The 27,544-nt window shown below is 41.2% G+C and overlaps 2 protein-coding genes across 7 annotated transcripts in view; one reads left to right on the top strand and one right to left on the bottom strand.

Annotated features, from left to right (window-relative positions):
* SPART (spartin) overlaps positions 1–27,544 on the top strand; it is a 373,903-nt gene that overhangs the window by 74,231 nt on the left and 272,128 nt on the right. Inside the window, exon 2 of the mRNA XM_033843895.2 lies at positions 25,766–26,543. The gene's annotated coding sequence lies outside the window, so the exon portion shown is untranslated. The remainder of the gene's footprint in view (positions 1–25,765; positions 26,544–27,544) is intronic.
* On the bottom strand, positions 98–27,404 carry SERTM1 (serine rich and transmembrane domain containing 1). 6 transcript variants are annotated; one of them, XM_073795091.1, is made up of 4 exons: positions 27,136–27,404; positions 25,259–25,324; positions 12,004–12,114; positions 98–3,003 (listed from the first exon to the last, which is right to left on the bottom strand). In XM_073795091.1, the coding sequence occupies exon 4, from the start codon at positions 2,824–2,826 to the stop codon at positions 2,503–2,505; it is 324 nt and encodes a 107-aa protein (XP_073651192.1). In that variant the 5' UTR covers positions 2,827–3,003; positions 12,004–12,114; positions 25,259–25,324; positions 27,136–27,404; the 3' UTR covers positions 98–2,502. The 6 variants fall into 6 exon arrangements, 5 of the variants coding, with proteins under 5 accessions (XP_073651192.1, XP_073651193.1, XP_019792300.1 ...); XM_073795092.1 differs by having other exon boundaries at positions 12,004–12,110; XM_019936741.3 differs by lacking the exon at positions 12,004–12,114.

Here is a 27,544-nt window from a genome sequence, read left to right as displayed (position 1 = left end):
TGACCCTGCTTCAGAGAGGACGTGAAGGAAAAGCCTCCCTAGGAGAGAAGCTTGTGGACGACCTCACTGAGAACAAACAATAAGAGAAGAGCCAGGCTTTCAGTGGGCTTGATTTCTTTATTTATAAACCAGTCTTCCAACCTTTCTGAACTTCTTAACACAAATTCATCTCAAGTTGTACAATCTGTTATCCTGACAAGCTGGGAATGACAAATCCTGTTTTACATCTTTGAATGTTGCTTCCAATCACTCTAGTTAACCTTGAGAGCTAGAAACATCATGGCAGGGGGAGGGGGAGGGGTGTGTGTGACTGCAAATTTAAAAAAATGTTAGTTTTACTTTTAGAAGCCTTTAGATCTCTTCCAGAAGGAAAGAGTATAAAGTTACCCCTTAGAACAGATCATACTAAGATTGTACTGTTGTGTGGCAAATTTGCTCCTTTATTTTTTAAAATCAGTTCATCCAAGTCCTTTCTTCCTTGGTAACCAAAATAGCACAAGATTAATCAAAGAGCAAAAGTGAATATAGATGCCTCTGTAATCCTGTGCAGCTTTCACACAACTCTTAATTGGGAGTGTGTGAATATATATATTATATATTCTGAGAATGTGTTGTGTACAGACACACAAACACACACACACACACACACATATACACACACAGAATGCTATAATGGTCTAAAATAGCAGAGTTTTTCTGGTCCAGCATTTATACTACATAATAACATTCTAACACACTGCCATGCTTTAAATGACAGCAAAGGCAAAATTTTCACTAATTATACATTTTAGGGCAGCAACTCTGTGCAGGTCTTATGGTGTTTGAGGACATTTTTGATATATATAAACCTTTCAATGTGGTCTGATTTAAGTGAGGCTTATGGATTTAAAAAAAAAAAAAAAAAAAAAAAAACCTTCTGATCCTCACTTACCGATCCGCATTTCTCTCAGCATTTTAGAATGACAAAGATAGACCCTGTGAAAATGGCAGATTCTTCATCCCATCCCAGTTCTGGATGGAGATGCCACACAACCAAACCAAAGGGTGGGTTGAAGGCCCACCACTTAAGATTAGTAAATGTTTTGGACAAGAAGGATCCAGTTGCCATGGGCAGACAGGGGCATGTTGATGCAGTGGGCTTCGTAGGCTGAATACATTCAGTGTTTACACCGTGGACCATTTATTTTAAAAATTAAATTAAAATTCTTACTCTTAAGAAGCCATAGTTTGCTTGCTTTGTTAGTTTTTTAGGGGCAGCTTGATTCCCTCCATATTCCATGTCTATGTTCAGGTGTGTGGCTCATTTCATGGACAAAGCCTGAGTTCAGGTGTGCTTGGCTGACCACAGTATGGCAGCCCCAGGATCACTAAGCTCCCAGCAGCTACCCAATGTGAGTGTTTACAATTTTAAACATAAATCCACATTCTGGAATCCTAATGTAGAGTATTATGTTAACACACAACAACAAGTTATCAGAGACCTGTAACGTGCATGGAGTATATAATAACATGGATATTAGCTATTGAGTCTTCTAAGTTTTGCAACCTAATAAGAGTGAACAAACATCTGACATCTTGGAGTCTTACTATAATTCTGCACTAAACTTATAAAGACTGTGAAACTGAATAAAGGAACATATACAACTGCGAGGAGTTATTACTGTACAAAATACAACTAAATTAGTATTTTCCATATGTGTAATTCCATTGATGAGAATTACAGATATAAAATAAACGTCCTGGTGTCTGTTCTGGCGCTTCTCTTAGTAATAGCAACAGCAATTATCACAAAGAATTCCACCATGTTAGGGGCATTATGACTATAACATAAGTAGGTAAAAACCCAAGAGGCAGAAATACATTACAAATGGCATTATAACACATATTTGTCTTGCTATTAAAAGTTAAAGTCTTCCAGAACTTTTCCACATATGACTTAATTCATCAATAAATGTGATTTAGAAAACATTTAAAATATTTTTGTCCCCGGTTTTAGAGATGTTATACATGAAATCTAAATTGAGTCTTTTTTTTAAATTGGTGTTTCCACTTTATCTTTTAAATATGGATAATATCTTCCACATTGCTCAGACTTCACTTAGCCAGTTTCTGCTGAGTCCGTTGATTTTACGGTTTTGTAAGAGAAGCCAAGTGCAGAGCCCTGATCCAGCATCCTCTGCTAGGCCGCCTCAGGTGAGTTCTGCCTCAGGTGTCCAACAGGGTGGCCTGACCCACTGAGAAGAAGCCAGCCCCAGATTCACCAAGCAGTCTGGGTGAAATTCTGCACCTTGCATGCATTTCTGTCAGCATCAACTCCGACATTCACAATGAAAAGCATCATGAACAGGAAAAGAAATCAGGGCTGAAGGAGAAGGAGAACTGGGTCTAATCAGTGGAAAAGAACAAAATGGGCGTTTCTTTCCTGAGGCACGTACTTCATGCGACACTTCCCGAGGGAAAACTCCCCGAGGGCCGCAGCATTGAAGGATTCTTACATTTTCTTCAGGAGGAAAGGTTTGAAAAAGTGGACCTTTGCGAGGAAATACTGCAGACTTCCAAGTTGGTGAAAGAACTTCCAGCGTCGCTTGGATACTCCGGGTAGGAGGAACTGGAGGAGATGATATTTTTGAGCCTCTGGAGGGCAATGATTAAAAGTAGAAGCAGGAAGGCTAACAGGCTGAGGAATATGGACACATAGATGTAGACATTTGACAGGTGGCCTGAGGACGGGTCCACCGATGTGGACAGGGATGTGGGAAATAGCTCGAGGAAAGTTCCATTCTCCATACTCCCCGAGAATACAGATGAAGAGTCAGGTTCAGACATCTTTATGGAAGGTCAAAGAATGCACAGTATATGAAAAGCCGTTTCACACAGGGGTCAACAGGGACAGAATCAGCATTCTTTTTGTCATGATAGCATCAGCAAACATTGCGGGTGGTTAAATCAGTACAGCAAAACTCAGTTTCCAAGCAAAGGCAGCAGGGTATCAGGTGTCCATCACTGCAAAAACAAAGACAAAAAAACCAAAACAACTGAGTGCATTATTCAGAAAAAATTACATTTGAATCTCACTTCCAGTTTTCATTTCAGCAAAGGCTTAATTATAAAATCAACCGGGGAGGGAAAAGAATGAAATAATTTCCCCAGGAACAAGTAATGTTTCTGTCTTTCTATTACAAATGATGATATAAAAATGCACTTTTATCTGATCTCCACAGTACCCTAGGTGCCAGGTTTCTGCAAGGAACTAAAAAGGAAATAAAAAGGAAAATATATTTCTGATACGTTCCATCTGCTGAGATTTCAACAGATGCTCCAAGTGCATGCTCTGAGAATAGGACCCCAAAAGTTAGCTCCAAACCTTCCTCCTCCAGAAAATGAATTCCCCGCACTCTCCAGCCCACTAGCATAATTCCAGACCAGTATTTCCTTCTAGTATGCTTAGGAGAATCACTGCACATGTAAGTTTGCTTTTCATAATTTGCTAATTTGTTTATAAAAATATATCTTCTTGAGCTTGGGGGCCATTTCTACGTAGTTCTTTTCTTTTAGGTCTACCTCTGTACTTTGTTCTGCATATGTTAGGCATTCAGTAAAAAACCTTTAGATTAACTTAGAAGAATAAAGGTTTGATTTCCTCTGAATGGTAGAAAGAGTACTAGCTTGGCTGTCAAGAGATTTAAGTTTGAGGCCTGAATTCTCCTTTGTCTTTGGGAAGTTGGGCAAATTGCCTACATTTTCTGAGCTTCACTATTCTCATCTGTAAAATGGTATATAGTACCTGCCCCATTCCCTCACTGTGTTATGCAGGGATCAAGATAATAGACAGGGAAGCACTTTGTAAATTGTTAAGATTGGGCCAAAATGAGTTTACTGTGTGTGGGTTGTGTGTGTTTGTGTGTATGTGGTGTGGTGTGTGTTTGTGTGTGTCTGTGTGTGTGTGTGTGTGAATGGGTGCTGAGAAAGAAATGCTCTTGGCCATGTTCCCCCTCCTCACGGGGTCCCTATGAGGAACACTGGAAACAAAGTGGACTGAATCAGGCAGATAGCCCTGGGGCAGAGCATGATTCTGCAGGCTCCAGGCGTGGGGGCGGGTGCCGTGTGTCTCTGACACCCTCGCGTCCGTGACTGGGGAAGTCATAGCCAGCTTCTGCCTAGTTTGTGCGGGGGCGAGGGAGGCAGCCTGAGGAAGAATGATCCCTCCCGATGGATGACTGTCTTTCCTCAAATCCAGAAAAGATGCTCTTCCTAGTACTTTATGGCATTAGATCATTTTTTTGTAAATTTCCAATTTCCTTGCATCGGATGTAGGGAAACGCTAATGCGAAAATATCCACTCTGCCCTGGCTTTCCCTTTCCGTAACCTCTGCCCTGCATTTTACCTTGAAAACTTACCTTTCCCTTCCGTTCCCCAAATCTAATTAAGTGGCTGATTCCTTGAGGGGCTGACAGTGGCCGCTGTGGCTGTGGCTGAGTGGCACTAATGATCCCTGGGAAGGAGGGGACCCTCCTGAGAGGGCTGCCCTGTCGGCAGTCAAGCAGGCTACTCATCTTAGTGGCTCCTCAGAGGGGGCCACGGGCAGTTCTAGCGCTTCCTAAAATAATTTGACTCCTAGTCCTCATTACACTTTGCCTGCTGATTTTAATTCCACTAAGTCTGCTACAGGCTCCTAACAACCCTTAGAAAGAGAGAGGGAGAGAGAGAATCACGGTGGGACTGCAAATGTGTCACAGTGATCTGGCAATACCTTGTCTCATACAGCACATAAATGCTTTAGGGGAAAACAGCAGCATCTCAGAGACAGCATGACGTATAGGCAAGAAAACTAGGAAAGAATCTCATGGGCTGGATCAGAAGAAATCTTCAAGATGTTTTGGTAAGACCTCTTAAGTCTAGCTGAGGAAACTGGGAACAAAGAAGCTGATAGATTTGACAAAAGAAATGTATCTAATTAGAAGATAAGCCGGGACTTTCAGCTCTGCCCATCCTTACCCTTTATACCATCCGGTCTCAATTTTCCTACCGTTTGGTAGTAATGATTTTACATACTCTTTTTCTGGAATGGGCAAGAAGGTAGGGGCTGTGCATTTTATGTTGGTCCTCACACAAACTAGTTTGTAAGGGAGGTAGAGCAGAAATTATTATTCCCATTTTGCAGATGAAGAAACTGATCAGCAAAGAAATTGTGATTTACTCAGGGTTCACAGCTAGTCAGCGACAGAGGACTGACAAGAACCCATGCCTGAACAGCATTCTTAGTTTCCTCAAATATGGTAGGAAGAGAAAATGATGAGACTCAGGTAATTAGTTCCCACCTGCTACTTATTTTGAACAAGCTCACAGTTCAGTCTTGATATTTCAGTTTTCCCATTTGTCCAATGACACCTTTCCTACCTCTCCACGAGATCCTAAGTTAGGATGTGATCCCGTGTCCAAAATCATACTTCGAAAATGATAAAAGGCCATCCAAGTAAAGGGCTGGTAGACAGTTCTTTCTCGATGCCTAGAAAGACTAGAGGAACTTCCAGGTCTTTGCTAGTCCAATAATTCTGACACGTGCAGGTCATCGATTCAGCTGGAATTGGCTGATTTTTCTAAAACCACCTTCGCTACCCAGAACTGTATAATTTTCTGGAGGTGAGGTTGGAGGCACAGATAATGTCACTGGCAATTCAATGGCAGGGCTCACAACTGGCTGCCAGACCACTTGCTAAAACAAAGGTATCTCTTTACAGTGTAAATATTCCAAGAGCACTTTTCACATCCTGAAGATCACCTTCTTTCAGACAAAAGCCCACTTGTGAGCCTCAAATGTCTATGGAATAGTTTATAGCAAATGAGGTTAAGATTTGGGGAAAGCATCTGATCTTCCAAGTGACATTGTAAGATGGTAGGAATCAACAGATGAAACCTTGTGTCCTTATTTGACATTTCACAATTAAGTAACTTCTCTAAACATCCTCCCCCAATACTTTAGATTTAATATTACTTCCAGAATACTTCTTAATTTAAAATGACAGATATACGAATTTCATTTCACTCTTCTACTCTGAAACAATAGAGCATATGCAGTGTTAGAAATCATTTTAATTTGATGACATTAGTTCTCATTTTCTTATAGACGTTTTAAAAATTGATAAATCTTCTTTCTCTCTGGTGACTGTTTCGACAATCTATGTATAATGCTGAGGACGATCAAAATTGTGTGTGTTTAGGCACTGGGACAGTGTGAATGAGGCCCAAGGAGGTACTGTGGAAACAAAATCAAACAAGTGTGTTTCAGGATGCTGCTTTTTGGGCTGTTTCTTCCAAACGGATTGGGTTCAAAGGAAAGAAGAAAGCGACTTCATCTTAAATGCATAGCCTTGACCTATCTAGGGGCAGCGACAGCAGACTCTCATTTCAGGTAGCACCTAAAGCCATGTGGGGATTGTGATGCCTTTTTTCTGAGCCATTCTCAGAAAGTGATTTTTGAGAAAGGAAAATGAGACAGTGAGATCACAATATTATAAATGAAGATCTGTGTATATGTTTAAGTTCATGGTCAGCCAGCTTTCCCTTTGTCTCTTGGAATAAAGAACTGTGCTGAGGAGAAATCTACAAAAGGCAGTCACCTCCTGAAGTGAGCAAGGACTCACTCACCGTGAGCCCAGCGGGTTGGGAGATGGAGGGACCGCACGGATAAGTCAGACCTTGGCGGGGGGTGGGGGTGGGTCTCTGCTTCCATGTCACTCAGCGCCCAGCCACTGTGACTCCTCTGAAAGAACGGAAGCTTTCCTTCCCATGGGGTGATTAGGGCTGTAAAGTTTTGGAGGAACAAAGCATACTCTCTAGTGTGTACCTTGCTACTTGGTAAAAGGAAGAAGAGCTGACAGGCCCTCAACTCTTGAGTTCTCTCACCTAAGCATCGCCAGACCCCTGGCCGCCAGCCTGTCTGTGGGCAGAGCCTCTGCCAGGGCCTTGACTTCTACAATGCAACGTGTATAAAACTCTGCCTACAGTCAACCTCAAACCTGTCACAGCAATCTCTTGAGTTTCTGACCTTTATTTAAATACATTTCTATGTGAATAACAACTCTTTGAAAGTTTTTTTTGTTGTGGAAAACTGGGACAAGCTGCTTTGTTCCCTTGCAGACATTATTCAAAGAGTCCCCTAGCTGTTATGATGTCAAATCAACATTTCATCCTTATCAAGCCCTGCTGTGTCATTCTCCAAAAGGTGTTCTCCCAAACCATTAGCAACGATTTGATAAAGTATTAATGTGATACGGTAAAGGCTTTTTCTGGTCTACAAATGTAAAATTTAACAGTATAACGTAATGAATAGTTTTAGATGATAAACTGGGTTTCTTTCTCTGTAGAATACAGAAACTACCATCTCCAGAATCTAGAAGGGAATTTGTCACATCTGAGCACAGCTGCTTTTAGTTCTACTTAGAAAACAGCATGTTTATACAAGACCTTGTTAAATGTTAAATATTTTATACAAGACCTTGAGCTTTCCTTTACAATTTGCATGATTATCTTTTCCCTTAACACTTTCTCTTTGCCTAGTGGCCTTTTAGGTTGTGCTAGGTGAGAGAAGATTGGTGCTGACAATACAGACTAGCCACTCACTCTTCTCTAAAGGTAAATTTTGACCAACAGTCAATGGCAGCACTTACCCCTGGGCTTGCAATAGTGAAAATAAAGTTTATTATCTTACTACTAAGCTTATTCAGAGCTGATTAAATCCATCCATATTTTCGCCTATTTGAGAACTGCTCCTACTTAATCAATACAACGCTTTGAGAGAAGAATTTTGTTTGAAAATGAGTAGACTCTCACTGTGATTCCCAGTATCAGCGCAATAAAAAGCAAAAGCAAGTAAAGAAAAAGAACTGAGTCTAGGGCTTCCCTGGTGGCGCAGTGGTTGAAAGTCCGCCTGCCGATGCAGAGGACACGGGTTCGTGCCCTGGTCCGGGAAGATCCCACATGCTGCGGAGCGGCTGGGCCTGTGAGCCATGGCCGCTGAGCCTGCGCGTCCAGAGCCTGTGCTCCGCAACGGGAGAGGCCACAACAGTGAGAGGCCCGCATACCGCAAAAAAAAAAAAAAACTGAGTCTATCTGCTATCTCATAGGGTTCGAGAACCATCTCATGAAAAGAAGTGTGGAGAGATGAAGATTCTGAATAAGCCCTGGAATTCATGGTCTAGACTGGACAATGGCAGCCAAAAAAATTAAAATGAACAGTCATCTTTATCTGGGGTTCCAAAGAATGATCAGAAATTATAATCAGAACTTTTTTATGGCACTTTGGTGAAAATTAAAGAAATGGCAAAGTAACAGCTTGGTATCTGTGATTTATGTTAAAAGTCAACCTCTAGGGTAGGTCATTAGGTGGCTTTGGATTCAGTCCAATCTCTTATTAATTCTCTTTACCTCGGTGATGACTTTTTTTTTTTTTTTTTTTTTTTTTTTTCCATACGCGGGCCTCTCACCGCTGCGGCCTCTCCCGTTGCGTAGCACAGGCTCCGGACGCGCAGGCTCAGCGGCCATGGCTCACGGGCCCAGCCGCTCTGCGGCATGTGGGATCTTGCCGGACCGGGGCACGAACCCGTGTCCCCTGCATCGGCAGGCGGACTCTCAACCACTGCGCCACCAGGGAAGCCCTTGGTGATGACTTTTATCTCTCTGGATTAGCCTCAGGCTCAGCAAAATAATTAAATTATATTATATTCAGAATACTTTTCTGTTAGACTAATTATTTTGTCCTCATTTTTAAAAGTTAGTTATCCACATAAGGTATAGTCCACAGACATTCAGAATATACATTTCTTGACATGCAAAACAGTGTAGACTGAGTAAAGCTACTAAAAAAAAAAAAAACACACAGCAGAAAGTATTTCAGAAGGGAATGTAACTGTTTTGACCATCTTATCTTTGTATAGCCTAAAAAGTAATTATATTGATAGATATGACTTCCCTTGCATTTATATAGCAGTGTTTTCCTGGGGAAATCAAACTATTATTCTTAATAAATTTTTGCTGTATCTAAATTTCTTGTGAAGATTTTATGTCCAAATCACTGCCTTAGTAAGAATAATTATTTTAAAATGATACTCCCTTAGAAAAAGAGTTTAAGTGGATAATTTTCTGGATAAAAAGGTCAAATATAAAACCAGTTCTAGGCATAATATTTTTCATGAATCTTTTATGATGTCTAGAAAAGACCAAGGAGGGCTCTGTCCTGTGCTTTGGGGAAACTGGACCCATCTTGGTTAACACACTTAGTCTAAACCAAAATGAGAAAAGTGGCAACTTAAAGGTTGAAGGAAGCATGAACTGGTTAAGAAGTAGCAAAACAATGAAAGTCATCTTTAGGGAGGAGGAGAAAAGGCTATTGGCTAAACACTTGATTTAGAGAAAAAAACAAACAGCCAAAGAAATAATGACTTGAAGATCATAGGCAAGGTTGAAATGAATCAGTGTGAAGAAAGATGGTTAAGAAGAAAGATCAACCTTTCAAGATGTTACAGCATTTTTAATGAGGACTTTTGGGTTCAGTTCTCTCCTTCCACTCAGCTTGGATCATTTCTAATATTTTAGAAGAGTAGTAAGAAAAAATACTCTTTATTCTTGGAGCAGCTAGAATTGGTTAAATTATAGCATTAGTATACACAAAAGCTTGCTTATTTTTAATTATACTAGACATGTTTTTGAAAATTCTCATCCAACCATGCTCTGGTTGGAGAATGGCATTTCTTCCTTTTCCATTGTCTTTCATTCTGTCTCCACAGTTAAAATAATTTGTATCAAATATAGTTTTTGTCCAATCAGGAAATGCTCTTAACAGTCTCCTTATAGAATATGATACATGGAAAGATTTTGTTCTTGTAAACTTAATTTTGTGATTGTCATAACTCTTTTTTTGAAACCTTTATAGGTAGACCACAAGGTATCCCCCAGTCTACTCTCTCACGCTCCAGAGGCCTTTGGGTGCCTCTAAAGCTGCTCTAAGGAAACAGGGAAGAGCTTGGAAATATGGGTTTTCTATAAGCATGTGATGAAGTCCACCCTAAATTTAAGCAGACGCCTCAGAAGTGGGCAGCCATGGGCCACTGGTGCCACACAGTATAAGAAAAAATAAGAGAGCTTGTACGACTCCCGACAAATGCCACTCCTTCTTTTCTTGTTTCTACTGTTACCTCCCTCTTTAAATACATATTCCTCTGTTTGTGGCTAATTGTCACCACTGATCCCTCTTTCTCTGAATTCCTCACTCCATTTCCCTTCATCTCCCATTGGCATCCAGGTTAATGTGTTCAGTGAAAACCTTTCTGTTTGTGTATGTTTCTGTAAATGTCTATTGTTTTGTGTACGTTCTCTTGTAAATATTCGTCTTGTAAATTTTCAGCATAAGAATGGATCTATAGTAAGTGTTTCATTCACTCCATAACTTAAACCCCAAACTTAATTTCCACTTAAAATATCTTGAGAATTGAGGCATATGGAAGAGAAGAACATAAATTATCTAATATATCCACTTCTCTAATTTTGCACTTAAGAATATGCCAAAAACTAATAACCATTCTTTATCTATAAAATAACATGTACAGGTACAATTTGGAAAAGAAAAAAGTGATGACATAGGTTGTCTAAAAAGAACTTCAGTATTAGCAAATTAATGAAACAGGCCACTATTTATATTTCTCTATTGACAACTATAGTCATGTATTTGTTTAAACTAAGATGTTTTGTAGCCTATTCCTTAGAAATGGATTGGAATATGACAAGTATGTATAAGGGTTTTAAGTCTTGCATTTCCCAGTGGGGACTCAAGCTCATGGAGTCGTCTACATGATGACATTTTTAACCAAGGCATAGTGTTTACTTGAAATAATGAACCATCGTCCCTCATAATACAACTACAAATAGAACCTTAGTTGATTACATAGTGTATACGTTGCCCATCCCTTCTGGATATTAGTCCAGTGCTTAGCATAATTCATACATATGAATTTTGCTAAATAAGTTCTCTCATTCTTCCATGGCTGGCAGTCAACATATGATGATGCTTTCCATAGTGAAATGTATATTTAAAAAGAATAATGCTTAGTAATCGGCAGCTTAGGCAGGCTAAGTTCTGGTTACATACAGTTTTGGCCATATTACATTATTTAGTAGTCAGCTGAATAATCAGAGAAGAAAAAGTAGATGCAGATTTCAAGATTTATCCTCTAATGTGATGAAAGATCCTTGGACCAATTAAAAGAAAAAACAACATTGTTATAAAGGACATTATTAGGATAACGGGGGAAATCTGGACATAGACTGTACATTGGATAATTGCATTATATCAATATTAAATTTCCTAAGTGTGATACAGGAGAATGTTCTTGTTATTAGGAAGTACATGTTCAAAGTATGTAACTATAAAGTGTCACAGTTTCAGCAGCTAACCCTCAAATGGTTCAGCCAAAATAAGTACACATACATATATACATACAGAAAGAAAAGATGATAAAGCAAATGTGTTAAAATGTTAATAACTGATTAGTTAAAGGATATATAGGTGTCCATTGTTATTATTCTTGCAACTTTTCAGTAGGATTGGAGTTTTTCTACATACGACTTGGGAAAAATGATTTATCCCCAAGGATATTAAGAAATATGCTTAGTATAATATGCAGTAAGTCAGCCAAAATGTTAGAAACTTCTAAAGAAATACACTGATTAAGCTTGATTCTTCAATGGGCATTGGAGAAGTTCAAATATTTGCTGCTACCATCATGCCCACTAATCCACAGGTACAGGAGGTGAAGCATCAGAGAATAAGTTAGAGGAAGTTTAATATGCCCAAGGGAACTGGATCCGTGGTGGTGGGAGATGCTGCCTGAAGACCAGGAATGGTGACTGGCCATCCAGCCTTGCTTATGACTTCACTCTGCCACCATCCACTGGTCTGAATCTCAATCTGGGCCTCCAGGATCAATGGGATCCAGTTGTGTTCATCTTACATCATCAGTCATCTTCAGAGGAAGTCAAGGATATCTTTCTTGCAGTTTAAATACCCAGTCAAAGGGAGGGGCTTTGGAGTCATCTTGAGTCAAGAGAGAGTAGTTTTCTTTCTTTTTAAAAAAATGAGATATAATTGACATATAGCATTGTATTAGTTTGGGGTGTACAACATAATGACTTGACATTTGTATACTGCAAAATGATCACCACAGTAAGTCAACATCTGCCACCATCCATAGTTATGTTTTCTTCCTTGCGGTGAGGACTTTTAAGATCTACTGTCTTAACAACTTCAAATATACAATGCAGTGTTAATAACTATAGTCACCATACTGTATGTTATATCCCCATGACTTATTTATTTTATAACTGGAAATTTGTACCTTTTGATTGCCTTCACCCATTTCACACACACCCTACCCCCTCCAATCTGTTCTATCTATGAGCTTGTTTTTTTTGTTTTCGGTTTCCTTAGATTCCACATATAAGTGAGATCGTGTGGTATTTGTCTTTCTTGGTTTGAATTATTACACTTAGCAAAATTCCCTCAAGGTTCGAGAGAGAGTTGTCTTCTAATGAGGACTAATGTGTAGGTGGACTCTGGGGAAGCTCACTGAGATCCCCCAATAGACAGTGAGCTCCAGCTTCCACACAGGGCCCGAAGGAAACAACAGCAGCAAATAAACACAGTACAAGTGGGAGACTTGATTTAGGCAGTAAGTGCCAAACAGTCTTCAAACACCAAGTTCAGCAGATTAAAGAACTCACACTCCTTACAACTCTTAAACTAGCAACCACCTCTCTGACTGCCCTGGTTTGGGTGAATCCTCTAGTGTGGCAAGAGGCTAAACCCAACCACATAAACTCTCTTACAGTCCAGGGTCCAGTATCTTTTGAAATAGGAGCCAATAAACAATTTTAAGAAAATCTAGTTGTCGCAAAATGCAGCTGCAAATGAAAAGAAAATATGGAGCATTGATATTAACAGTGCTTTTCATCAGTCATCAGCAATCATACGACTGAGGCTCTAGCTAGGTACCCTAAATTGATAAGTACCAGATGAGTCAGATTTTAGGCAGAGGTTACATAAAACACCAACCCTATAAGGAGACAAAGTGCTCTCTCATGGTTTGAAATTACTCTTCTACCAGGACTTCCAGGTTTACCAGGGAAGGCAGAAGACAGAAAAGAGGACATTGTGTCCTTTATCAGGAAAGCAAGTTCCCATGTGGGACTTCCCACGGTCCTGCTAATCCTTTGTGTGAACAGAGCAGCAGAGCTTGTCTTAATATTCTCTCATGCATCCCCTCTCTCTCTCTCTCTCTCTCTCTCTCTCTCTCTCTCTCTCTCTCTCTCTCTCTCCCCCTCTCCCTCTCCCTCTCCCTCTCTCTCAGGCAGCACAATGAACTCAAAAGTCTGGCTAACAAAGAGAATGTCTACATGTTCCTTGTAACATGGAACATAATGACATGGCAGGCTATCAAGTGTGGGAGGAAATCAAGTCCCCAGCAGCCTGTTGTCATATGAGATAACAACTCAAGACCAGAATCTGTCAAAGACAATATGGATGCAGTAAACAAGTGTAGGCTCAGATTCTCCCAGAATGTATTTCAACTTAAAAATGCAAGGAGGTCAAATTGGAAAATAATGAGTAATTATTTATAGAAAACAGACTGCTACACTGATGACCTATATAAAAGAGTTATACATTCTTTTAAAAAATATAAATAAATATGGTTTTACTCATGGAAATCATGAGTATCTTATACAAGATTTAACAGACTTTGGCTTTGCCCTTTATCAGGGTTGAGCTCTTCACCTTACCATTTAAGGTTGTGTGCCCTGTGCTTTTTATCCAATTGTAGGAATAGCCTTGGTCAGAAACACACGTTCACACATCACTCACTGCTCTTACATCTAAGTTCTCTTTTATTTCAGTCATGTGCCCTGGGATGTAGGGGGGCACATCATGCCAGAAGAGTGGTAGGAAGTAGAGGGGAGGGGATGGTGGGAGCATCCCCAAATCATTGTGGAATGGGAACAGAACATGACAGGCAGGGAAAGGTGGACCTGGGATGCTTGCGTAGGAGAAGAAATGTCCAGACAAACTAGTTTGGAAAAACAACAATAAAATGAATGACAGCAGCCAATATGTATTAAATAAAAGCATATACTAGTTGTGTGTGTGTGTGTGTGTACATGGTGCAGGTGTATATTCTTTAATCTTCACAGCTGTCTACTGTAGTTATTATTATCCCTCACCTTTCTTTAACCAATGAGAAAATTAAGGATCAGAGAATTTAAAAGCTTGCCCAAGGCTACCCAGCCACATAGAAGCAGGACTGGCATTCAAATCTATATCCCTATGTCTCCAAATTTTATGTTCATTACATTTCTTCTCTCTGGGGAGGTTGGAGGTAAAAGAGGGATAAATTTGAGACCTATGGTCCTTGGTGATGTTCACATGTTTCTGCCATTCTTCCCTCTGTCCAGGTATGTTGTAGGGCTGTGTGTTTCCACCCCCTCTGAAATGAGGGTGGCCACATGACTTGTTTTGACCAATAAAATTTGGGGAAAAGTGACATGTCACTTCTGGGTAGAAAATGTAAGACTTCGTGTGAGATTTGCCATTACCCTTTCCCCTGCTGCAATAACTGTGTGAGTTCGAGCCAGCTTCTGTCAGTATTATGTTGAGTGCCCTCTATGCCTACTTTCTGGAGGGGTTTTATCATAAATGTCTGTTGAATTTTGTGGAAAGCTTTTTCTGCGTCTACTGAGATGATGATATGGTTTTTCTCCTTCAACTTGTTAATATGTTTCATCACATTGATTGATTTGCATATATTGAAGAATCCTTGCATTCCTGGGATAAACCCCACTTGATCATGGTGTATGATCCTTTTAATGTGCTGTTAGATTCTGTTTGCTAGTATTTTGTTGAGGATTTTTACATATATGTTTATCAGTGATATTGGCATTTAGTTTTCTTTTTTGTGACATCTTTGTCTGGTTTTGGTATCAGGGTGATGGTGGCCTCGTCGAATGAGTTTGGGAGTGTTCCTCCCTCTGCTATATTTTGGAAGAGTTTGAGAAGGATAGGTGTTAGCTCTTCCCTAAATGTTTGATAGAATTTGCCTGTGAAGCTGTCTGGTCCTGGGCTTTTGTTTGTTGGAAGATTTTTAATCACAGTCTCAATTTCAGTGCTTGGGATTGGTCTGTTTATATTTTCTATTTCTTCCTGGTTCAGTCTCAGAAGGTTGTGCTTTTCTAAGAATTTGTCCATTTCTTCCAGGTTGTCCACTTTACGGGCATATAGTTGCTTGTAGTAATCTCTCATGATCCTTTGTATTTCAGCAGTGTCAGTTGTTACTTCTCCTTTTTCATTTCTAATTCTATTGATTTCTGTCTTCTCCCTTTTTTTCTTGATGAGTCTGGCTAATGGTTTATCAATTTTGTTTATCTTCTCAAAGAAGCAGCTTTTAGTTTTATTGATCTTTGCTATCGTTTCCTTCATTTCTTTTTCATTTATTTCTGATCTGATCTTTATGATTTCTTTCCTTCTGCTAACTTTGGGGTTTTTTATTCTTCTTTCTCTAATTGCTTTAGGTGTAAGGTTAGGTTGTTAATTTGAGATGTTTCTTGTTTCTTGAGGTAAGATTGTATTGCTATAAACTTCCCTCTTAGAACTGCTTTTGCTGCATCCCATAGGTTTTGGGTTGTCGTGTTTTCATTGTCATTTGTTTCTAGGTATTTTTTGATTTCCTCTTTGATTTCTTCAGTGATCTCTTGGTTATTTAGTAATGTATTGTTTAGCTTCAATGTGTTTGTATTTTTGTTTTTGGTTTTCTTGTTGTTTTCTTTTGCGGTACGCGGGCCTCTCACTGCTGCGGCCTCTCCTGTTGCGGAGCACAGGCTCCAGATGCACAGGCCCAGCAGCCATGGCCCACAGGCCCAGCCGCTCCACGGCATGTGGGATCCTCCCGGACCAGGGCACAAACCCACATCCCCTGCATCGGCAGGTGGAGTCTCAACCACTTCGCCACCAGGGAAGCCCTGTGTTTGTATTTTTTACAGATTTTTTCCTGTAATTGATATCTAGTCTCATAGCATTGTGGTTGGAAAAGATACTTCATACGATTTCAATTTTCTTAAATTTACCGAGGCTTGATTTGTGATCCAAGATATGATCTATCCTGGAGAACGTTCCATGAGCACTTGAGAAGAAAGTATATTCTGTTGTTTTTGGTTGGAATGTCCTATAAATATCAATTAAGTGCGTCTTGTTTAATGTATCATTTAAAGCTTGTGTTTCCTTATTTATTTTCATTTTGGATAATCTGTCCATTGGTGAAAGTGGGGTGTTAAAGTCCCCTACTATTATTGTGTTACTGTCAATTTCCCCTTCTATGGCTGTTAGCATTTGCCTTATGTGCTGAGGTGCTCCTATGTTGGGTGCATAAATATTTACAATTGTTCTATCTTCTTCTTGGATTGATCCCTTGATCATTATGTAGTGTCCTTCTTTGTCTCTTGTAATAGTCTTTATTTTAAAGTCTATTTTGTATGATATGAGAATTGCTACTCCAGCTTTCTTTTGATTTCCATTTGCATGGAATAGCTTTTTCCATCCCCTCAGGTTCAGTCTGTATGTGTCTCTAGGTCTGAAGTGGGTCTCTTGTAGACAGCATATATATGGGTCTTGTTTTGTATACATTCAGCCAGTCTATGTCTTTTGGTTGGAGCATTCAATCCATTTACATTTAAGGTAGTTATGGATATGTATGTTCCTATTACCATTTTCTTAATTGTTTTGGGTTTGTTATTGTAGGTCTTTTCCTTCTCTTGTGTTTCCTGCCTAGAGAAGTTCCTTTAGCATTTGTTATAAAGCTAGTTTGGTGGTGCTGAATTCTCTTAGCTTTTGCTTGTCTGTAAAGGTTTTAATTTCTCTGTCAAATCTGAGTGAGATCGTTGCTGGGTAATCTTGGTTGTAGTTTTTCCCTTTCATCACTTTAAATATGTCCTGCCACTCCCTTCTGGCTTGCAGAGTTTCTACTGAAAGATCAGCTGTTAAGCTTATGGGGATGCCCTTGTATGTTATTTGTTGTTTTTCTCCTGCTGCTTTTAATATTTTTTCTTTGTATTTAATTTTTGGTAGTTTGATTAATATGCGTCTTGGTGTGTTTCTCCTTGGATTTGTCCTGTATGGGACTCTCTGCACTTCCTGGACTTGACTATTTTTTTTCCCATATTAGGGAATTTTTCAGCTATAATCTCCTCAAGTATTTTCTCAGTCCCTTTCTTTTTCTATTCTTCTTCGGGGACCCCTATAATTCAAACGTTGGTGCTTTTAATGTTGTCCCAGAGGTCTCTGAGACTTTTGTCAATTCTTTTCATTCTTTTTTCTTTATTCTGCTGTGTGGTAGTTATTTCCACTCTTTTATCTTTCAGATCACTTATTCGTTCTTCTGCCTCAGTTATTCTGCTATTGATTCCTTCTAGCGAATTTTAAATTTCATTTATTTTGTTGTTCATCATTGTTTGTTTGCTCTTTAGTTCTTTTAGTTCCTTGTTAAATGTTTCTTGTATTTTCTCCATTCTATTTCCAAGATTTTACATCATCTTTACTCTCATTACTCTGAATTCTTTTTCAGATAGACTGCCTATTTCCTCTTCATTTGTTTGGTCTGGTGGGTTTTTAACCTTGCTCCATCATCTGCTGTGTGTTTCTCTGTCTTCTCATTTTGCTTAACTTACTGTGTTTGGGGTCTCCTTTTTGCAGTCTGCAGCTTCATATTTCCCGTTGTTTTTGGTGTCTGCTCCCAGTGGCTAAGGTTGGTTCAGTGGGTTGTGTAGGCTTCCTGGTGGAAGGGACTGGTGCCTGTGTTCTGGTGGATAAGGCTGGATCTTGTCTTTCTGGTGGGCAGGACTGGGTCTGGTGGTGTGTTTTTGGGGTGTCTGTGACCTTATTATGATTTTAGGCAGCCTCTCTGCTAATGGGTGGGGCTGTGTTCCTGTCTTGCTAGTTGTTTGGCATAGGGTGTCCAGCACTGTAGCGTGCTGTTTGTTGAGTGGAGCTGGGTCTTAGCATTGAGATGGAGATCTCTGGGAGAGCTTTCACTGTTTGATATTACGTGGAGCCGGGAGGTCTCTGGTGGACCAATGTCCTGAACTCAGCTCTCCCACATCAACAGCTCAGGCCTGACACCCAGCCAGAGCACCAAGACCCTGTGAGCCACATGGCTCAGAAGAAAAGGGAGAAAAAAATAAAGAAAGAAAAAAAATACAATAAAATAAAAGTTATTAAAATAAAATTTTTTAAAGTATTACAAATAAAAAAATTAATAAAAAAAAAGGAAAGAAAGAAGAGAGCAACCAAACCAAAAAAAAGTCCACCAATGATAACAAGCACTAAAAACTATACTAAAAAACAAAAAAGACAGACAGAACCCTAGGACAAATGGTAAAAGCAAAGCTATACAGACAAAATCACACAAAGAAGCATACACATATATACTCACAAAAAGAGAAAAAGGAAAAATATATCTATATATATTAAAAAAAAAGGAAGAGAGCAACCAAATCAATAAACAAATCTACCAGTGATAATAAACTCTAAATATTAAACTAAGATAAACATATAACCAGAAACAAATTAGGTGCAGAAAGCAAACCCCAAGTCTACAGTTGCTCCCAAAGTCCACCGCCTCAATTTTGGGACGATTTGTTGTCTATTTAGGTATTCCAGAGATGCAGGGTACATCAAGTTGATTGTGGAGATTTAATCCGCTGCTCCTGAGGCTGAGGGCGTCTGTTCCGCTGCTGCCTGAGGGCGTCTGTTCTGCGCCCAGACAGGATGGGGTTAAAGGAGCAGCTGGGGCTTCCGTGGTGGCGCAGTGGTTGAGAATCTGCCTGCCAATGCAGGGGACACGGGTTTGAGCCCTGGTCTGGGAAGATCCCACATGCTGCGGAGCTACTAGGCCCGTGAGCCACAACTACTGAGACTGGGCATGTTGCTCCGCAACAAGAGAGGCCCGCGCACTGTGATGAAGAGTGGCCCCCGCTCGCCGCAACTAGAGAAAGCCCTCGCACAGAAACGAAGACCCAACACAGCCAAAAATAAATAAATAATTAATTTTAAAAAAAACAGTACACAGCAAAAGCAGTAGTAAGAGGGAAGTTTATAGTGATGTGCCTACATTAAAAACAAAGATTTCACATAAACAACCTAATTTTAAAAAAAAGAAAGAAAAAAAGGAGCAGCTGATTTGTGGGCTGTGGCTCACTCAGACCGGGGGGAGGGAGGGGTACGGAGTTCGGGGCAAGCCTGTGGCGGCAGAGGCTGGTGTGACACTGCACCAGCCTGAGGCACGCCGTGCGTTCTCCCGGGGAAGTTGTCACTGGATCACGGGACCCTGGCAGTGGCGGGCTGCACAGACTCCAGGAGGGGAGGTGTGGAGAGTGACCTGTGCTTGCACACAGGCTTCTTGGTGGCGGCAGCAGCAGCCTTAGCATCTCATGCCCGTCTCTAGGGTCCGCGCTGATAGCCGCGGCTCGCGCCCGTCTCTGGAGCTCGTTTAGGCGGTGCTCTAAATCCCCTCTCCTCGCGCACCCGAAACAATGGTCTCTTGCCTCTTAGGCAGTTCCTGACTTTTCCCGGACTCCCTCCCGGCTAGCTGTGGCGCACTAGCCCCCTTCAGGCTGTGTTCACACAGCCAACTCCAGTCCTTTTACTGGGATCTGACCTCCAAAGCCCGAGCCTCAGCTCCCAGCCCCTGCCCACCCCGGTGGGTGAGCAGACAAGCATCTCGGGCTGGTGAGTGCTGGTTGGCACCGATCCTCTGTGTGGGAATCTCTCTGCTTTGCCCTCCGCACCCCTGTTGCTGAGCTCTCCTCCGTGGCTCCGATGCTTCCCCCGGCCCCGCCACCCCCAGTCTCCGCCAGTGAAGGGGCTTCCTAGTGTGTGGAAACCTTTCCTCTTTCACAGCTCCCTCCCTGAGGTGCAGGTCCCGTCCGTATTCTTTTGTCTCTGTTTTTTTCTGTTTTCTTTTGCCCTACCCAGGTATGTGGGGAGTTTTTTGCCTTTTGGGAAGACTGAGGTCTTCTGCCAGCATTCAGTAGGTGTTCTGTAGTTGTTCCACATGTAGATGTATCTGTGGGGAGGAAGGTGATCTCCACATCTTACTCCTTCTCCATCTTGAAGGTCTCTCCAAGGATTCATGTTTCTATCCATGATTCAGCACAGTTTCTGGTATAAAGATGCTCAATAAGTATCTGTTGGATGCTTGCAAGATTGAAAGGATAAAGGAATGATGAAACTTGAAGCTTCTTGGAGAGGTAGTTCCTATTTGTTCTGTTTTTGGTTGCATGATAATATTTATTGAATGAATGAATGAATACATGATCTTGTATTCATATTGATTAGTCAAAGGGTAATTATTCAATAGTAAAGAAAAATTATGCACACTCACTAAATTTATAAATATTTTAGTTATGGCAATAAAATTAATAGTTCCAGGCTCTAGAGGAAACTCTGACCATACTTTTATCAAACGATTGTGTCTCTCAACAATATTCAACAAAGATTTTATTGAGTCAAGTGTCCACCAGGATAATTGAGGAAAGGATGGAGGAATCTGCTGTTAATACTGAAATACATTATCATGAACATAGCTGAGTGGTTGGAACGAATTATTCTGAAGAGCACAATAAAAATCGAAAGGGAGTTTACCACAGTGAGTCAGTGAAGATGTGACTGGATGTGGAAGTAAGATGCATTGTTTTTTATTTAAAGTGTTAAGTTAAATTCTATGATAATCCCATCCTTTGAAAATTACCAAGTCCCTTATTATCACAGCCTTTGTCCCTGTGCTCGTCTGTGGAGATAAAAAGGGTCAAGGACAATACGCTGATCATTGTAGGGAAGGGTATTATAATTTACTGCATTCAGCAACATCATGTACCATGGTGCTGTTAGTCACTCTATCTCAAGGATAAACACACCCACCCCTCAAAAAACCCCCAATTTCAATAGAAAATCAGTACAGAAGGAGAAAATATTTACATTTTTATAAATTTCTCAATTTAACTACAAAGCCCCACATTAGAGATCAATGCCACTCAGAGTAGCCACTTGACTCCCTCGGGAATATATGGGTTATGAGTCCTTGTGAGAAGAGGAACTTGCAAAGCACTGCTTCCTTCTTCAAGAAGGTCTTACCACCAAAAAAGCCATCTAAACTAGAAAGTGTGCTTAGTGCCTTACTTGATTTATATTCTGACTCAAGTTCCATCTCTCATGGTGAATGAGTAATTAACAATTCAAGGGCTGGCACTGGTGCGTGAACTACTTTGAGTAGCACTTCATCTAGATCATAGCCATGGTGATGTGAGCAGTGATCAGTATTGTGCTCACTACTGTGCTCAGCCTGAGAGTGATCAGTATCAGCAGTATTGTGCTCGGAAACGGATCCAGCCCTCAGCTTCTTAGAAAAATAACACAAGGAATGAAAACACATGGACAGAAAAGAAGCAAATATTTTCTCTTCTCATTCATTGTGGAACTAACTTAAAACACTTTTCATGTATCTAACTCATTCCGTCTCTCCTTACGGTCACTCAATATTAACTTTCCTCTATGAAAAAGCAAATCTAACAACACTAAAACAAAAACCAAACAAGAAACAACAACCACTACATTAAAGGAAAACGTTTTTCATAGAATTGAGAAGCTGGAAGTCCTTAAAAATCAAGAAACTGAGGTCTCCAAAAGTTAAGTAGATTTTGAAGGTCATTATTTGTACTCCTTAAGACAAAGGATGGCAGAAGGAGACAGCTGGAGACAGAAACCACAAACTGAGAGCCCAGGATTCCTTTTCCAACTCTAAATCCATCTATACTCATCTGAGCTGGGTGGCCAACAAGAGGAAATCAAATGAAAAACAAGTTACTCAGTTTCTTTTGTTATTGAAAGTTTATCATATCAATCCAAATATGAGCCAAGCAGGATCAAATGGATAAATATAAGACCAAAATTGCTAGGGATGATAAAGTGATAAGAGGACAGAATGAAGGATCTTGGAAACTAATTCAGCTGAACCAGGCCAACTTTGTCAACAAGGAGTCCTTGAAGGTCTGAGAAGCATCAGTCAATATTCCACTGTCAATCTTAAAGGCATAGTTCCCATAATTTAGCACTCGACTATGAAAATCAAGGTCAACAAACTCACGAAGGACTTTCTCGTGAGTAATTGTTAGAATAATCAATTGGTTGCCAAGGCACATGAAGAGCACAAAGGAGGGGATTGGTAAATATTTATTTTTGACCTGGATTCCATTTATATGAGTGTGTTCAAGTTGAACACATAAATCATAAACTATGTACTTATGACTTGTGTGTTTTCTCTATGAATGTTAAACAGCAATAAAAATTGTTATTTAAGTGCAAAAAATAATGTTGGGCATATAGAAGACAGTCTGGGTCACAGTGGGGAATATCTACTACTTGTTGGATGAATTATTGAGTGCTTCCTTTTTTACCCAAAAATATATGGCATATAGGCTAATAATATAAATAATGAATTCTGATAATTTATCCTATGGGTAAAAAATCAGACACATTTAAGATGCACATGCACAAAGATGTACGCTGTAGCTAAACATTGGAGCTACCAAGATGACCATGAGTAAAGGATTTGTTAAATGAATGATGGAAGAGTCATACAAATGGAGGATTCTGGTGTAATCAAAAGGATTATATGTTCTAGCATGGAAAGATGTATGGCAGAGTCAAAAAGTAAGCTTCAGACTCGTGCATAGTATGATTCTGTTTTTGTAAAAAAAAAAAAAAAAAACTACTATCACGGCCACTGCTACTACACATGCGTCCACAATTTTAGAGGCATGCAAAACCAAACCAAACCAGACTAAACTAAACTAAAGGAAATAAGAGGTTATGCACCAAGCTGTTAACATATGATTTGTTAGCGGGTGATATTATGGGTATGTTCATATTCTATTTTGTGTATGTCTGTATCTGAATGTTGGTACAAAGAATATGAATTGAATTTTAATCAGAAAAACAATATGGGCATTTTCATTAAGAAATAGAAATAAAATTTAATTATAGCTTACGCAGCAAAAACATAACTGATTTTTGAGCCCAGAACTCTTTCTCTTCCTCCTCTTCCTTCTTTTTTTGTAATGTATACACTTAACACAAGCCTTTGAAATGATTCATATGTACCTTTTATTTCAAAGTTTAAGACTCTCAGTCTGAGGCCAGTAAGTCAACCTGCCCAGTAGGACTTGACTGCACTTTCTGTTACAGTTGCATTTTACAGCATGTTCTGAATGTTCTTTTTAAGAAATGAGAAGATAAATCCCTCTGCTATAATCCTGGTCATAGGAAAAGTGAAAGCGAGTAAGAACAAAACCAGCTTAATTGGCAACAGTTGATAGATAGCCAGGCACTGTTGATCACTACTAGACTACCGTGACAAATGAATCAGGAAGGCTGCTGTCTTGGCTACCCCTGGGGAGGGAATCTATATGTTAAATGTTCCCTGAATGAATTACTTTAGTATTTTAACTATGGTTAAGTCATCTTCCTGTCTTTCTGAGTCTGAAACAGGTTCTTACAACCACCTATGCTTTTGTTTCCCATCAAAAATTGTATTCAGGGCTGTTACCTTCTTAAGTCACGATTTTTAACAACTGTTATAGGCTAACGATTTCCAGACCTGTTCACTGTTGCCTGTAACAGCATCAGCATCAACGTTCAAGCCCATAATACAAATCATAAGTCTGGACCAACTGATCTCCCATCTTAATACAACTTGATAAATAATCATTTAAAAGTTAGGAACTCAGGAAATATTAATGACAGTCTATCCTGTTCCTGATATGAATTCAGAGGATTGAAATATTGACACTGTTCTGGCTGGATTGTGCCATGTCGTGTTTAGAGATACTGTTAAATTGTATATGGCTACTTGACTACTCAGAATCTCCTTTTTTTTGTGGTTGTTGTTGTCAAAACTTAGTGTAGACTAAATAATAACTATTTCCTGGTAATGCAAGTGTGAGCATGGATTCTATTCATAAGGAGCTCTTGAAGAAGGCGTTCTGTGTCACGTGACTGAGCATCTCAGAGTGCTCTCTCCCACAGAGACATCTGCCACAAATCAGAATCAGAGGTGACGAGGCCCTAGAATGTGGCTCGGTAGCCTGCTACCCTGGACCTGCAAAGACAGTGGATGCACAGATGGACTTCCCAGTTCTGTGTCAAAGGCTAGTCCACATGTGGGTATCATGGACTACTGAATCAAATCAGGCCTCTGGCTTGATTTCTGTAGGTACATCTGTTAGCTAAAAGGAATCCTGCCAACTCAGGCACTTAATTTGAGCTTCCTCTCTGTTGGGTTCCCTAATTCCATTAACTAACTTGAAGGCTTTATTGTTTTGTTAGTTGTCATTATGAACAATAATGAAATAGCCTATAAAAGTTAAGTCTGTGATGCTTTGTATTAATGTAGTAATGTAATTATACAATATGTTCCGTATATATCTATTTGAAGAAAATTCTTCTGCCACACTACTTTTTGGCTTCTAGTTTCATTTAACAAATATTTACTGAATGGTTCATGGGTGCCAGGAGCCAGGCAAGTGGGACCTACACCAGTGCCTGATGTAGTGCCTACACCAGTGCCTGATGGCTTTTTCATAATTTTCCAGGTTCTTAAATTACTATTTAAAATACCCAAATGAGCAAAACACAAAAATTCAGCCATAATTTTACTTTTTGCTTTTCCCTAATAACTAAGTAAATCTTTAAAAAATATTTAAATATAAAACAGTTAAATATAAATTCTACAGACTTTACAAGCACAGGGAGAAGAGTAAGCCCAGAGAAGAAATATTGTCAAATGGGCTGAGACTTGATCTAGAGTAGAGGCCAAATCAGAGAATTTTGCCTGTGATGGCTTAATCTTTCATTCTTAGGAAAAATGTATGACTCCAAGTTTACTTAATGATTAGTGTGATTAATCAATCTCACCAATCAGCTCTGTCATCCTTCATCTGCCCTCATTAAAAAAGAAAAATAAAAAAGAAACTCAGGAAGCCTGCAAATAAACCTCCTGATAGATTTGAAGCCACACACCAGCATACCGTTATTTATCTCTTTACATCACAGACATCCAGTAAAATCTGTTGAATTGAACTAACCAACAGCAGGGAGAACAGAATGGATCTTACCTTATGTGAGGCTTCTTTAATGAGAACCGTAAATGTGTGTGTGGTGAAGCTCTTCAAGCACTTTGCCTTACGTAGAGGAATCAAAAATAGTAAAAAAATAAATGAATAAGCCAAATAAATAATAAACTTCAAACACAAACACAAAAATGGAATACCCCACCCATTTTCTGGAACTCACTATTCCCAGAATACTTCAGAGGTTGGCAAATGGTTCCCCATCCCCACAATGCCCAGCATTTGAAGGTTACTGGGACGTGCTCTGTGGGGTGGTGTCAATGCGAGACAGTCTCACTAACACACGCTTCAAGAGCCCATTCACGTTACCTGTGAGCTACGTGCTGATTATAAAGGGTGTAAGTGGCGGGGCGTGAGAGTGGGGCAAAATGCCTTTATACTTAGCAAAATAAAGCAGTTTAGTCACAAAACATATTTAATCATGTCTAGGAGCTAGTTCACGAATAAGCTAAAACACAGGCTAAATACTGCTTTTTTTTTCTTTTTTTTAAGGATGCATTGGGCTGCAAGACTGCATTATGAGGTAAACCTTTGAAGAAGAGTATTGCTTATCTTGACTCTTCTCCCGTTGATAGGCAATTGTCTGACAATGAATCTGAAAAATCTAAAGTGAAAAGCACCTGAGAAGAAAGATCTTGAGGCATGGTCCCTCGGGTCGGCCTGGGACTTGCCCAGGACCTAATCACTGCTTATTTCCCACCCTTTGCACCTGGTGTCTGGACTGAACCAAATGCAATGGCTTTGAGACGTCATGCAGCCATCGGATCCCATTATCCCCCGCAAAGAACCACCCAAGTGCTTAATACTTCAGCAGAGAATTTTCCGAAGGAAATTTAACGGGCAGAGGAAACGAAGGACAGTAGGAGACGGACCCTGTCTCTGGAGTCTGACACCAAAACTGGGACCAACGGGGCGCCAGGCGTCTGGCGGTGGAAAGCGAGCAGGTGCAGCCCGCTAACCTGGTCTGGTACTCAACAAGATGTTTCTGTGAATGAAGGGGTCCTTCTACTCCCCGCAGGACGGCACATCACACACCTCCCTCCTCAATTAGAACTCAAACATTTTGCCCATGATGCATGCACCTCGGCAGGGAAACGAAGGATTCCAGCGTCTCATCAGATCACGGAAAAGGGAAAGGTAGCTGGTGCGTTTTCCTACAACCAAGAGCTCGGGAAACCACGGCTGGGGAACGCCAGGATGTTCTGCGCCAGGTAGAACTTAACCGGATTTGGAGCCGCCGGAGACAGGTGAAAAGACTCACGCGAGCAAGGTAAGGTACAAAGCGGCTGTCAGTGTGTGAGCAGCGAGTCCCCAGGAAGGGACGGATGACCCCAGAAATCCAGGTAGGCGCCAAACACAAGCGTGACCGCACACACCACAAAGGCAGGAATAATCAGAATGCACCTAGAGACACGCTCCGCAAGGTGCAGAACTGTCTGCACTTGCACCGGGAAATCAATCAACCTCTGCAGCGGCAGACGCGAGGGCACACCTCCCCGGCTCCCTGCGTCCGGGACAGAAGCGGGTCATCCCGGGACCAAGGACATTGCATCCCACTGTAGCCCCATGAAGTCACCCCGAGAACAGGGAGAGCCGGGCAGCGGAGGCTGCTAGCCGGCAGTAAGGTTGTAGCCGGCACGAAGGGGACAGATTCGGGGGTGTCCAGAGCAAGGAGCCAAACCGCTGAGAGCCGGGGAGAGTTTGCGAGGCGGCTCAGGAGGGAGCGGAGCCTCCGCGACCCGAGGCCGCCCCACGGGAGGAGACAGGGCGCCCGTGGCAGAGGGCGAGCCCCCTTCCGGGGCGCCCCCGGCGCCCACTCCCCTGCGACTGCTCACGGGCGGCGTTGGGAGCCCCTCACTGACCTGTCAATAGGGACGCGCTGATCTGCCCCGCCGGCTCCCGCGCTCGGGGTGGGACCGGGCTGCGCCGACCTCCTCGCTGGCGTCCGGGTCCCGCCGATCCGCGCCCGCGAAGCCGTCCGCGGGAATGTGGGGCTCACTGGGGCGGCGGGCGCAGCCAAAGTCCTCCTTCCGCCCCCAGCCGCACAGCCAATGACGGCGAGCGGGACCCACTCCCGTCCGCCGCTCGGGCGGGCGCTTGGGGCTAGGACTGGAGCCCCGCTCGGGCGAGGGAGGAGCTTGCGCCGGCGTTGGAAAATCCTGGAGGAGGAGGAGGCGTTTGCGCAGGGAGCCCCATCTGGGGAAGGCAGGTGTGCCCTCAACTTTTGTGCGCGCGTGTGTATTGAGGGAGGGGACGCAGTTTTCTTGGGGA

This window comes from Tursiops truncatus, chromosome 18, assembly GCF_011762595.2.
Source record: "Tursiops truncatus isolate mTurTru1 chromosome 18, mTurTru1.mat.Y, whole genome shotgun sequence".
Lineage (NCBI taxonomy): Eukaryota > Metazoa > Chordata > Mammalia > Artiodactyla > Delphinidae > Tursiops > Tursiops truncatus.
Note: the sequence above shows the minus strand (reverse complement) of the source record. Positions and strands in the feature narration are given on the sequence as shown.